The 14,529-nt window shown below is 36.9% G+C and overlaps 1 protein-coding gene across 2 annotated transcripts; it reads right to left on the bottom strand.

Moving 5' to 3' along the window:
- Positions 1–7,376: 7,376 nt before the first annotated feature.
- Positions 7,377–12,730, bottom strand: LOC118751277. 2 transcript variants are annotated; one of them, XM_036486060.1, is made up of 9 exons: positions 12,707–12,730; positions 11,553–12,646; positions 9,922–11,479; positions 9,148–9,701; positions 8,747–9,082; positions 8,547–8,684; positions 7,886–8,311; positions 7,608–7,814; positions 7,377–7,540 (listed from the first exon to the last, which is right to left on the bottom strand). In XM_036486060.1, exons 1-8 carry the CDS (start codon positions 12,720–12,722, stop codon positions 7,653–7,655), a joined length of 4,284 nt encoding a protein of 1,427 aa, XP_036341953.1. In that variant the 5' UTR covers positions 12,723–12,730; the 3' UTR covers positions 7,377–7,540; positions 7,608–7,652. The 2 variants fall into 2 exon arrangements, with proteins under 2 accessions (XP_036341953.1, XP_036341952.1); XM_036486059.1 differs by having other exon boundaries at positions 7,377–7,814.
- Between the last annotated feature and the right edge of the window lie 1,799 nt (positions 12,731–14,529).

The following is a 14,529-nucleotide window of genomic DNA, read 5'->3' as shown; positions in this document are numbered from 1 at the left end:
TTTGGCAAATAAACATACAGAAATAGTTCCGATACTAGCAAGTCAATATTCTTATTAAGTCTCATCAAAAAGTTCCTTGTCGATTCCATTCGAACACGAATATATATACATAGATTATCATGCAGGTTCTGCAACTCACCTCCGAGTGAATTTCAATCAAATGCGCTTTGAATTCAAATTGGCAGGGGTTGAAATTCACTCGGAAGTGAATTGCAGAACCTGCAGGCATTTGGTGTATGGAGTTTTGACATCTGATATTTTACAGCTTGCCGTCTCACTTTTTCTTCCGAAATGGAAGTGGCATATATTTCTGTTGAAAACAAGAGTACCGTGTACTCTTCACAAACAAACTTTAGCAAACCATAGTAGAAAGCGTAGCAAATTTCTTAAGAGCTTCGTACTGCTTAAGAAAATTTGGCTCAATACATTTTTCTTGACCATTTTTTTGGCGTTCTCTTATTCGTCGAAAATTTTACAAAATTTTTTTATTAACCCGTAACTTTAATTACATTCCTGCATGGAAACAAAAATTTTATACCAATGGTTTGTCTCTACGGGAAGGCATTGGTGTTCTTGAAAAGATTAAAAACAATTTATCTCAAATAAAGAATAACGAATATTTAAAAAAATTAAAACGACCAGCACAGATCTCTAGTATTTGAGAATATCAAGCAACACTTGATTGTCCATTGTAATTTTTCAATCCTTAAAATAAACTGAATAAAAAACATAAACTGTACACTAAATTTTGCTGTTTTGCGGGCATATTTACTAGTGTCTGACCAAAGCTGGAATTTTAGCCGAAACCGAAGCCGAATACTAGGTACTATTCAATATTCGCCCGAATACCGGAGCCGAACATTAAAATTAAGTTTTACGTCTCAAAAATAATAGGTCTTAGATTTTTTATTTTGTAAAAAACATATATATATTTTTTTTAATAAAAGGAACGCCTTACCAACATACATACATAGTCATACATACATAAGACTGCATCACTCCCCATACAAAAAAAAAATCGGTACTATTCTTCCATTGGAATTATAAAATCTATTATATTTTAAGACGTCCACCAAAATATTTCGAAAAAATATTGAGATTTAAGTGAGCTGGACCAATTTCAAAATACCTCCAAAAAATAGATTCTTAAAAATTTTTTTGAAAAAATCCCCTCAAATGACAAAACGGGTTAAGCTTAAAAAATTTGCATAAAAATATTAAAAAAAAATTTAAAAAATCGTATGAAGATTTTTTATGCTGTTTTTTAACTTTTTTCAAAGTTTGGTATAAGAAAAACTTGAATAACTGAGCCTAAACTCTTCTGATTTAGACTTAAGAGCTGTCGGTGGAAATGTATTTTCTCACGCTTTTTATTTCTTTGCTAATAAACTCATTCAAAGGATGAAAGAGAAAGGTAGGATGAACGAACGTCATTCAAAGATGAATTAAGATGTGTTGGTATTTGAAAAAATAAAATTTGGACACGAATGATTTTTTTTTGACAGAAATAAAAACAGTGTGAAAATACCTTTCTACTGAGATCCCATAAGTCTGAATCAGAATAGTTTTAGCCCAGTTATTCAAGTTTTTCGTAAATCAAACTTTGAAAGAAGTAAAAAAACAGCATCATAAATCTCATTCTTACGATTCCGTTGAAAAGATTTTTAAATATTTTTATGCAGATTTTTTAAGCTTAATCTGTTTTGTCATCTGAGGGGACTTTTTTCAAAAAGTTCTTTACGAAACTACTTTTATTCATAAAAAACTTCATTTTTGGAGGTATTTTCAAATCGGTCCAGCTCACTTAAATCTTAATATTTTTCCCAAATATTTTGGTGAACGTCTTAAAATGTAATAAATTTTGTAATGCCGGCGGAAAAACCGCAACTTTTTTTGGTGATGGAGTCTAACATACATACGTCAGGCAGTATAAGCAGGGCTCGAATCGTAACATCCGTTCACGGATCGAAAACCATACCAAAGAAAATTACGTGATACCGTCCGTCGTATAAGCTGGGCTCGAATCGTCACATACGATATCGTATTACTCGTCACGTAAAAACACATTTTTCGGATTATGACATACGTGAACGTACTCTATCCCATTCAGTTTATACGTTGTAACGAAGCGTTTTGGTAACCCCGACGCTTCTTCTACAATGCTGGGGTATACTCGCCGTGTCCAGGGTTCGTTACAATAAGTTTGTAGTTTCGGAGCTCTTTATTATTTAAACTTTACTTTACTTTATTATTTAAACTTCCTTAACTTCTATAAAGAACATATAACAAATAACAACTGCAAAAATTCGGTGGCGTCACTTGCAGTGGCTGGGTAACGGCTTCTTGTTCCGTTATGGGCCCGTTAGTCTGTAGTGGCGTGGCTTCAGTTCTGATGGGAAACGCTCTGCTGGCGCCGCTGAGTGGCGCGCTACTAACGTCGGTAAGTGGTGCTCTGGCCGCGTCGGTATATAGCGCTTTTGCAATGTGAGTTGCGCTCTGGTCGCGCCGGGGAGAGGCGCTATAACACAGTCGGTGGGTAGCGCTCTGGGGACGCCGGTATGTGGCGCTCTCGCAATGTCGGAGAGTAGCGCTCTGTCGTGTCTGTGTGTGGCGCTCTGGTGGCGTTGGAGACCAGCGGCCTTGATGGCGCTCGGCTGGCGGCGGTAGGTAGCGCTCTTGTTGGCGTCACTCGGCTGACGGCGGTAAGTGGCGCTCTTGTTGGCCCTGCTGACGTCGTTCTGTTGATGGCGGACGAGCGGATGTCGTCCGTACGCGACTTCATGGTAGGCTGCGGTGATCAAAGCCGGTTTGGTGCTCCCTACTTCCGAGCGGTGATGTCTTGTGGTGTGATCAACGACGCACAAGCAATCCCCCCGTTCGGTCGTAGTTATTTAGCTCCTTACTCGTACTTACGGCTCCCTACTACTGAGTGGTGTGTCTTGTGGACGCACAAGCAATCGTTCCATTCAGTCGTAGCCGTTCAAACGCGACCACAGCTCCGTCCTGACTGACTGTTGAGCGGCTGTGTTCTATGTTTAATAGGCTGTGTGCTCACGATTGAGAGAATACAAAGGTTGCGCCGATCTCGGTACCGCTATTTTTCTCTTAACGAATTTGACAGAATCGTTGTTTGCATGACGTCACACTGGTGCAACTTGTTTACGTTTTCCTTTGCATCATTTTTTCTTCTTCTTCCATTCTTGCTCACGTTTTGGCATTTCTCTCTCGCAATTGCACCAGTGTGACGTCACACAAAAGTTATTCTCAAAAATCCTCTCTGATCGGCGCAATCTTGTATTCTATCATTCTTGCTGTGTGCTTGGTGTTGCGTGGTCGCACAGCTACATGTTGCTGAGTGATGTTGCGTTGTCATGGCAACGAAGAGGTTGTCGGGTGTTGCTATGACTTGTGTTGCTGTAGTTTGTTGGGTGACTTGTGTTGCTGTGGTTCATTTCTTGATGTATTGCTGGTTTACGTTATGGTTGGTTGTGTGGGCTTAATTTCTTGTCGAACATTTAGTCCTCACAACGTCAAAGTATATGGTGTCAAGTTAACACTACCTACTATTTTTTCGTAAAAACGGGAGCTACAAATTTTTTCGTTCCACAACAAATTTACAAAAAAAAACACTACAATTAATGCCGTAGTTAACTTTTTCAATTTCAAAAAGTGTAGTGCTAACTTGACACGTTGTTTTAGTGTTTGTCTAAACGCTATTTTCTTGCTTAATTTCCTCGGCCCTGGTTATCAACAATGATGTATTGGCAACTTTTAATCTTCCTCAAACACGGCTTTGAATCATATAGTGCACGCCATTTGACCGAAATACCTTTTCTATTGAATTCAGTGGCGAGCAAGGTTTACTGGTTGGCAACTTAAAAAAATAATAATTGCCCCCCCTTAGTCTAGAACCGGAATTTTCGTAATTCGTAATACGTAGCAACGCTACGAAAAACGAAAAATCCACATCTGCAACCCTTGCGGAAACATGTGCAGCATTGCCAGCTATCAGTTGTTTATCGAAAATAGCTGAATGAAGGAAAACAAGGAATTGAAAAAACACCCATCATGTGCTTGTTTATTGTAAATTTGGTTAATGATTCTGATGTATGTATATGCAATTATAGCAGCAGAGCAATCGGACGCTATGGCAATGGAATCACAAAGGTATGCAGAGCTGTCGGCTATAGTAACCATGGGCGCATCTATGTCAGCTTCTGGTTGAATTGTTGAACCACAAGCCAGAACTCCTCCTATGCCTGAAGCTCTGGTTCTCAATCCAGTTAATGCAATAACAGCTTCTTCCAAGCCATTGAAAACATGCACTTTGTTAGGTCCACCGCCTCTTGCGCTTGCTTCTATAACCCTTACTAAGTAGAATTCTCCTCTCTGTGTTGCGGGGAACAGGGGCTTCCGCATGTCAAAGGTATACAACATTTCTTGTGCATATCACTCCAGCTACGCCGTCCATAGTATTTTTGCGCAGAACCCATATCGAAATTTGCAAACAAGTGCATATTGCAAACCGAGTTGATTAATAAGCTAGTGGTAGTAAATTTGAAACATTTATCTTAAATAAAATGTGAATCCTTTGATTACACGTGTATGTTAAAGTTTTTGGATTCGGGTTATGCGTTTGGACACAACAACCGAAAATCATTGTACAAATAACTAAACCAGACCCAAGTTTCTTGATAAGGGGCAACAAAGATTTTGTTTTGCTCGTTTATATAAAGCAGTGGATAAAAATATACGTATATGCGAAAGGCAAATTTATCTGTTTAAATGAGCAATACCAATATTTCTTGTAAACACACATCGATTTACATCTTTTATTTCGCCTCCGACACAGAATTGTTTTCGTACAAAATTCACGATTGAGAACGATCATTCTATCATTCTTGTACAAAATTACGCAGAAAAGCTTACTCGTTCGTTTTTAGGCATGCCATTGTTACGAATTTCGAAAATCCGATTCGGATTGCAGCATACTATTTCTACGATTCGTAGCAAAATCCGAATACGAAAGAGTTGCAGAATAGGGGTGTTTGCTCGTTTATATAAAGCAGTGGATAAAAATATACGTATATGCGAAAGGCCAATTTATCTGTTTAAATGAACAGCACCAATATTTTCTGCAAACACTCATCGATTTTCATGTTGTTGTTGTTGTAGTTGTCGATTTTCATCTTTTATTTCGCCTGCGACACACAATTGTTTTCGTACAAAATTACGCAAAAAAGCTAACTCGTTCGTTTTTAGGCATGCCATTGTTACGAATTTCGAAAGTTCGAAAAAACGATTCGGATTGCAGCATATATTTCTACGATTCGTAGCAAAATCCGAATACGAAACAGTTGCAGAATAGGGGTGTATATATAGTTACCGAAAATTGAAAAAGCCGTGACTAATAAATGATGGGGGGAGTTGTAATTCGATGAAATCCATAATATAAATCAAAAAGTGAGTTTTGAATTTTCTTTAGTTATGCCTTTTTGCATATCAGCGATGCATGAAGAAGTTTATGATAACACAGGTTTACAAAAAAAAAAGCTTATGCATATTAAACCAAACCTATATATCTCTATGTTATTCGACATGCTGAATGCGAATCTGAGGTCCGTTAGCCTCCATCACGTCAGGTTCGGGGCCATTTGAAGTTCAAATAGGGAAAAATTCATTGAATAAACCTGAAAATTCAATAAAATTCATCGGAATTTGACCTTGGAATGACCTTGGCATGACCTCCAGATGACCTTGAGGAATCAAGGGACCTCCATACCCGGTTTCTGTGACAACAAAAACATTTTTTTTTTTAAATTTTTATTGAATAAATTTTATGTCCTGTTTGACCTTCAAATGACCTCGAAGCTGACATTATGAAGGTTAACGGACTCGGGCTCAGCGAATGTAAAACCTTGGCCTCTATTATGAGTTGCTTCGATTTTCGATCTTCGCTGGCTATCGAAGATCGAAAGTGAAATTCGTATTATGAGCTATGCAAGCGTGTCGAAATTTTCGTTGAGTATCGAATTTTCTGTCGAACAGAATTTTGCTTTCGTTGATGTAGCGAAATGTTAGAAAATTTTAAAAATTTAAAATTTAAAAAATTAAATTAAAAAATTTAAATTTTAAAATTTAATTTCAAACAATTTGTATTAATTTCAAGCAGTTCTAACGCCGTGAATAGTAAACACAAGCTCGAAAGTCTGGTTTTACATATGAAAGAAAATCCCTATACGCTGTTGGCACGATCTCTGAAAACAAAATCATGGGGCTGTTTATAGTTTAATATATTTTAAATTGATTTGGATCACAAAATTTCTTAAATATATTGTATGCGAAAATATATTCGAAAGACTGCACTTAAACTCTCACGTTTTCTGCTCCTGGCCAGGTTTTTAAGCCCTCATCCTCTGACGAATCGTTTGTTCATAAATAACACATAATTATGTATATTTTATCCCCGAAATGAACTTTTCTAATCATGAGGCGAAATTCCCCACAGTAAGAGTTGCCGTGCGCGCAAAACGAAAACGGCACACACAACCCAAAAGTACTCCTCGGGGACCAATTGGTGAAAAACTGAGAAAAGGTACTGTTTATACTGTGATGTAGGTTAAGTATAATATTCATCTTTAATGTATGCTGATATTCATGCTTAATGAAGAATGATATCAATAGTTAAGTACATAATTAACGCTTGCGTTTTATAAACTGTAAAACTCAAATCGTAATTATAGCACTGAATGGAGTTTTCTTAAATGTAAGTTTAAAATTAAAAAAAAAAGTCCATTATGAGATTATATTTTTATGAAAAACGTAAATTTTGTGAATTTATCAAGCAAAATTCTAAATTTCCGAATATATTTAAGTCTTTATTAAAAGAAAAACAAGGTTTGTATAGTTATACAGACCCCAATGCCTGCCAGCGCATCCGCCCATACAGTTCATCTACAAGTTATAAGCGTTTTCAGCATTTAACAGTTCATTATCATGTACGGTGTAATATAACAAGTTATACACTGAACTATGATAATCTGTACTAGTATCTATAATAATAGACAATAATTTGCAATATTTTTACACTTTTGCAATTAATTTCGGTCATTATTACACAGTCATGACTTGTGCCATTTTGCCATAGTACGGTTGTTGCTCCCTTTCATACCACAGTAATTTTGTATACAACTCTGAATGAACAAAATGCATGCTCCTTCGCATTATCAACCCTGATCAGATTTTACCCCCCGAGGAGTACTCAAAAAGGTTTATTACTGTATATACTTTGCTCATAATAGGGGCCATAGGTTTGGTTTAATATGCATACACTTTTTTTTTTTTTGTAAACCTGTGTAATCTTTCAATTTTTATATGAGAATTAAAGTCGGTTTTGTTTTTTGCTTAAAAATTACTTGTTTTATATACATCTTGAGATTGATTTATAAGCAACAAAAAAGAATATTATAATCTTTTTGTCTTCAGTTAGCAGGTTTATACTCTTAAGGCGACAATGATAATCCTTATTTAAATTACACACCTATTAATACAAATGTATATACATATGTATGTTGTGGAACAAAGAGGTTACAAGATATTGGACTTACATTTTAAGAATAATAAATGTACATATGCACAGGTATAATACGAATTCACACTTTGCCCTTGAATTTGTGGTACTTTTTATGATCTTTAACGTACAATTCATATACTTGTCGAGCGGCTTCATTAGAACATCGCAAGATAAAACGTCCAACACGATGATCGCAAATTCCAATTAAATCGTAACAAACGTTATCAATATGAGTTTTGATCTTATTCAAAGAAAATAAATAAGAATATTTAAATTTTATTCACCAAGCATAGCATGTAAGTTTCAACTTACCTTCGGATATAAAGTTGTCGCTCGTTTATTGGCCACCATTAAACCAATGACAAATGTGAGAACAAAAGGCGCCACACGCTTGACATGCACACTGTGGGCAGCGATCAAATGCATTAAAGCCTCCACTTTCATCGCCAGCTCTGCCAAATCCTCCAGCTCGGTTGACGATAACGCTGCATCCTTTTGACGATCACTCTTATACCATACAATCGATTGTATGAGATCTTTAAAAATATGCGTAAATTGTGGCACTCTGTCCATAAGAAGTACATGTCTTTGTCGTATGAGACCGCCAACCAAATCTGTCATTGACCAATGCAATCGCTTAAAAGTGCTCAAATTATTTTCAGAGAGTGCGAACCGTTTAATATTGATATCCATTAAAAAGGCAAGTATGTCATCTATAGTATCCATAGAAATGGGTATCTGGAAGTAGTTATGGAGATTTTTAGTAGCTAGGATGGATTCATAGGTATCTAAAAAACCTTGGAAGAGGTATTTTTGGTTTTTTTTCAGCCCGAGGTCGAAGAACAGAATTAAAAAAATTACACAAGTGTACATAAATATTAGGATTGTTTAAGGTTTTATGTATATCAAAAGAAATACATCTTTCAACAATCTGCATTTCAGTCATAAAATATAAATGTTTAGCCCTTTATACCATTTTGTTCTCGACTAACGACTGCTGCGCTGCCAGTATTGCGAATACTTGTTCCTTGTCCACAAATTGCTGTTTCTCATCCTTTACGAGCCTCAATATGATGTTGCAAGTAATAGATTTAAATTTTTCGTTGAAAATCTAGCAAACATTGGTAAAACAAGTAAGTCATTGGTTGAATTGACAAAGGATTTAAAACTTACAGCGCCCTTTATAGTACTAAATGAACATTTTGCTACCAACTCAAGACAGCGTAATATATTTCTAAACTCTTTCAAGTCATCCAAATTCTTGGCTAGACTGTGCAGTGTTAAGAGCAGATCTTCATTTGTCTTGTTACCAATGATCATCTTTACAGTCATCTCAGTTGTCTTTAAAGCATTCGCTTCAATTAGGTTGGATGCGTTTAAATCTGCATTCAATTGCTCCCAGTAATGGCTGAGCACAAATTCTATCTCGTCCTGATCCAAGTGTAGCAACTGCCGATGATTTAGTGCCACTTGCAGCAGACGTATGGCATGTGGATTACGATAGTCCATCTGGGGAAAAAATTAATATTGCTTAAGCCAAATATCAAAAATATAAAATGCCAAATATGTTTTACCGAATGTCCAATATATATTTTACAAATGCGTCTGAAGTTATCATTCACAATAACTCCAGACTTATTTTCGCCTTTGGCATTATCAGCAGACGCGTTTGTAAGTAAAGCATTTGCAAATGGCGCGAAACCGGCCAAGGTTTTTTCCACAAATCTCTTATATTTTTTTGCATGACTATCAACTGAGGTGTCCGTGTTGGATTTTTCGGCGTGTTTGCTAAAGTATGCTGTTATGTAATTGGAGTATATAGCCAGCATACGTTCAAAATGTTTACGCATGCGTTTAGCGGCAGGTCCACCAAGTGCTGCAAGTGTTTCTATGGCGATCAATAAAAGTCGGCGCTGATCATCGCTAAGTTTAGTATCAGAACTCTGCGTAGATTCTAAGTTGCTAGCGTAGGAAGCGAGAAATTGTTCGCTGCCCTTTTCCTCGCATTTAATAGTGTGAAACACATATTCATAGAACTGCCATGCGCCAGAAACAGGTAAAATTTTGAAGATTGTTGTTAAAGCGAAATATTTAAATATTGGTACATGTTGACCGAAGTGCAGAAAATCTGTGAAATGATGTTTTATTTAAAATGATGTCACAATTTTGAAAACTAAAGACATTTAGGGCCGTTTTCCGAAGTAACCTTTAACTTTAAAATTACAGATTACATGAGAAAACGGGCCTTAAAGTATTATTTTGCAGCTAGGTATAAATTTTTTATTGCGAAGTCGAACAAGCTGCAAATAAATACGTTTCAAATTATCAACTCTTAAATGCTTTTGTACCTATCATGATCTCAAACACTTCTTCTGCAAACTTTTCGAAGTCTGTTGAATTCAATCTATTTAAATCGCTGTAGAATGCCAAAAACAACGTGAATACAAAAATTTTACTTTGTTTACGTAGATGTCCCAACGGCAATTGTCGGCATAGGCTAATAATTTTTTGTATTTCTTCAACATCGGGTTGTTGACTCAGCTTGCAATCACCCGCAGCGTGCCCATCAACAATCGCAATCAGTTTCAGTAGTTCCTTATCTGCCGTATTTTGATCAGCACGTATATACGCGTTTAATGTATCGAAACTGCAATTCAAAGTAGCCAAGATAGAACCCTTGGCAGCTGCTCCGAATATTTGGGACAAACGTGCCCCCAACGCTACTGCCAGTGTTTCCAATAATGCTAGGTCTTCTGCAATTGCCTTAATTGCTGTAGGTGCATCCAGTAGCTGCTGCAAAATGCTATCCTTTTGTTTCTCTTTCAAGTGACTGACAAACCACTTTGTGCTGGGTACTTGTTGAAGCAGCCGCGCAAGTTCACCCGGCAATTGACCATCAGCCAGACTTGTCAGCAATGACTTTTGTAGATCAACCGATTTAATATTCGACGACGCTTGAACGAGTGATTGTGCTTGCGCGCGTTGTAGCATCAACCGATTGAAAAGAAATTTGCACTGCGATTTACCAAAACTCTGCACTCGTTCCTGTAATGATGTCCACTCCTCTGTATTTAAAAAAGCGTGTATGCCTTCTGAACGTAGTAATAGATCACTTTCGAATCCATCTGGACGATAATAGTAAAGTAATAATTCAAAATTTGTTACGTAAAAGGCACATTCAAGAAATGCGCAAGTTGTACGACTATTATGCCCCTGAGAAAGCAAAAGACGTCCGTATTGTGCGAGCACTCTTTCGGTAACTCGAATCTGTTCATCAACTTCGTTTGAAAATTTATCACACTGCTCAACCAGACGACAACCAGAAAAGTACTCACAAAGGAGAGCAGAGTGAAGATCCAAGAGGAAGAGGTTATTCTCTTCACGCATTGCATCTGGCTGATTAAGCAATTTTTCAAGTAATTCTTTTAGAGAGTACAGTAGTGATCGCCAAATAACCAGTGCGGGCTTCGAAACGAGACCGGTAATCAATTTGGAAAAAGCAACACCAACACTCTCTGTTGGCCATGCTGCTCGTAGATAAGGAAAATTGCCTTCACAAATGTTTGTGCTGTTGATAGTGGATCTAGGTTCTATATTGTAAAACTCTTTGAAAATAATGTGCAGATAAGTACTTTCATCGTTCGACGTTGCAATGAAAGGTTTAGGCTTCTTGGCAGGCGTTTCTACACCTTCTCCCGATTTACGCTTCAAATTCCTCGGCGTTTTACGGGTTGATAATATTTCAAATTTATTTAACCACTCTTTTAGACTTTTAAGCAAGTTAAATACTAGTTTTTCAGCACGACTTAATCGACGAAACATATCCATTAGAGCTACAAGATATTCGCTAAATAGAATATGATCTTCGGTGTCGTTCTTTTCGGCTACGATCATCCAGGTTGTTATCTATTAAAGTATTGAGTTTAATACCTGTTTCTTAAAAGAAACCTATTCATATGCTCACAAATTTTTACAGTACCTGGAATATATCCTGTTCCAAAATCAGTGGGTTGAGACGCAAGGCAGCACACAATAACATAAGAACTTCTCGCAAGTGCGTTTGTTTGCATTGTTGAATGCACGTTAAAAGTTGCTCGCCCAAATACGTCATAGTCGGTGTTTGATTTCCTAAATCCATTTTGAAATTTAAATTAATATCATATTTCCGAAAAATTTCCAAAGTATAAGCAGCTGCAGTTAGCATTAGTGAGATTTTAGTGGTATTTTGTTTCGCGACTTCTGTATGCAGTTCTTTGAAAACATGTTGTATTAAATTTTGTAGAAAACTTTCCACGCCACGTCTATTAACAATCCCACATTCTAATGTTACAAGTCGGACCGGCAACGGTAGGATTGTAATACGTTCGACGAATTTTTCATCTGGTAAGTGATCTGTAAGCAAGCGTTCTAATTGTAATAGTTCATCGAAGAAGCAAAGTGAATGTGTTCGCAGCAACAAGATTACTCGCACCAGCGGTTGTAATATAAACGATCTGTAGGAGTGATCGTAACGTTTTGTATTGCCAGTTCTTTTAACGTGATCTCTCAAATTACCAACGGTGCTGGCAAAGAATTCGCTTTCCTTGGCGTTGTTCATAACCCTCGTTGTTGCAGAAATTAAACCCTTTTGATTCGATGTAAACTGTTTTAAATACAACTCATAACCATGGAGTAATGATGAATAAACACGCGCATGTATGTCATAATCTGTGCGATACAGATCCTGCAAGACTTCAAATTCGCATAATCGATACAAAAGCTTTGGCCAAATGCATGTGATTTGTTGTGCGCTATTTTGCAAACACTTTTTAGCTAAATCCAGCATCATTTCTGCGAATTCCTTTTTAGTAACTCGATCTATCAATCCCGGCTGTGCACGCATTTGCAACAACTCATCAAACTCATCGTGGGGTATTTGTTCGGCTGGAAGTTTTGCAGCTTTAGAAGCCAGCCAACTCAAAATTAGCTGGTATTTAATAGAAAGTGTGAATTCCGCAGAGTTCCACGCTTTCAAGCCAAATCTAAAGTTTTCAATGAATGACTTTTCACTGCGATTGAGCCACCGCAAAAATTCTAAATAAATATATTTAAAGTTAATTATCAAGTAATCCACATGGAAAATATGTAAAATACCTTCTTCGGATGACATTGTTTGTTTATTATAAAATTTATAATTTTTGATAAACCACTAAATACCAATTTTGCGCTAACGGCTAGGAATGAAATGATACGAGTAAATACGAGTACATACTCGATACTTTCCCATCGACACCAAGTAGTTTTGGTATCGATACTTTTGAACCGAGTACTGAGTAGATATCAAAAATCAAATACTCGTATCACCTGATTTACATGATTGAAGTACTTGGAAGCAAGTTTTTGGTTCTTTAAATGGGAAACGTCGACGGCACAGACGCATGCGTAGTCGTCCCTTTACTTCATACCGGCCGTCTTCACGTGCTGGAAAATCTCGTCGCGTGACGACGCATGCGAGAAACCGCACGTGTAGAACGCAAAAAGGACGAAGCATGCTTTTTCTCGCATACCGAGCGGTATGCGAGCTCTCGCTCGCTTTCAACTGTCATTTTTGTTTTTTGACAGATGTGTTCTCATTTCGCAGAATTTTTCAGAGTAGCAACATCGTTTATTTTGGAGGCAAATACAAATTTATAGGCAGCCATTTTTCATTTGAAAATAGTATACATCTCTTTATGCAGATTTTCTAATTTTCTTAAACTTTTAAGAGCCTGCAAAGCTTGAACCTTCTTGGTTAACGACATTTTACAAATGAAAAAGTATGCTGTCAAATGGCCAGTCAACAAAACTATCTCGCTTGCGAGAGAAAAAAGCAGAACGCAAGCGAGATTTTCAAGCATGTGAAGACGGCCGGTTATTACACCCTCTCTTCCAAATGCGAGCAGATTTGAATCATGATCTAACTACACAAGATCTTACAAGATGAAGCAAAGAAAAAAGTAATTTTCTGGCTGACGTTTGTAATTTCGGCGCCATGTTATTTTCTGTGAAAAGTAAACAAAGAATATGAAGACGAAGCATAAAGAAAAAATGCAAGCAATGTTGTTCACATGTTTGTGCTTACCAATTTATTATTTTTGTACGTGTTTTTGCATCCAATCACCCCGCACTTTATTTCAATTACTTTTACACAAAAAATCACTTAAAACTCACTGAAATAAACTACCGACAAAATACACATAAATAAAGAAGCAAAACAGAAATAGCAAACTTTAAAATTACGAACGTCACACACATTTTTCTCAATTGCTATTACAAATGGCTGCTTCTCAAGCGGTCAGATCTGTTCTAATTGGTTCATGGATTTGAATTCTATGTTTGAACTGTGTAACCAGGACGTTACACATTCAATTTTGCCCTTTCTCGCAGTAGCGAAAATGGTCACCGGTGACATCGTCACTACAGCTTGATATACAGTTGAATGAGAGCGGGAGCGTGAACATTCGCAAAGGCAAAGAATTCCATTTGTATTTTTATGGACGCTTACACACAGCTATCAAAACTTGCCGTCTAAAAGGCATATTACGCATTTTAAATTAGGTTTTATTCTATAATTCTGAAAAATATTTTAATTCTCTATCTTTTCATGTCTCAACTATAGGAAAATTTGAGTAATAACGAAGATATTGGTTAAAATAAAAAAGCTCACGATCACCATCGCATTGAACTGCGTATCAGGATTAATGAGGATTTAGTGACATCGTCGCACCTGCTGTGAATCCTAAACGACATATAGCTGACAATGACACTGGTGAAAATGTCATACAGGTATACTCCTATCAAAGACTTATAACAGACAATGTCTTGCAGCGGTCACTTATAAAAAGTCCATTGCAAGATACTGCCGCTTGAATGTCATTATTGATCACTTAGTCATGCAGATGACATCAACGACGAAATTTCCATTAATATGAAAAAGT

The sequence above is a fragment of the Rhagoletis pomonella genome, unplaced genomic scaffold (assembly GCF_013731165.1).
Source record: "Rhagoletis pomonella isolate Grant_MI unplaced genomic scaffold, Rhpom_1.0 Rhpom_scaffold_00627, whole genome shotgun sequence".
NCBI classification, from domain to species: Eukaryota; Metazoa; Arthropoda; class Insecta; order Diptera; family Tephritidae; genus Rhagoletis; species Rhagoletis pomonella.
The sequence above is the reverse complement of the archived record's forward strand: the minus strand, read 5'-3'. Positions and strand labels throughout refer to the sequence as shown.

Excerpts from the sequence above, each read along its gene's own strand:
- LOC118751277 (XM_036486059.1), bottom strand. Across the intron at positions 8,312-8,546 it reads CGTTAGTCGAGAACAAAATG|ATACCCATTTCTATGGATAC; the intron begins GTATAAAGGGCT and ends AACTACTTCCAG. Across the intron at positions 7,815-7,885 it reads CGACAACTTTATATCCGAAG|ATCAAAACTCATATTGATAA; the intron begins GTAAGTTGAAAC and ends TCTTTGAATAAG.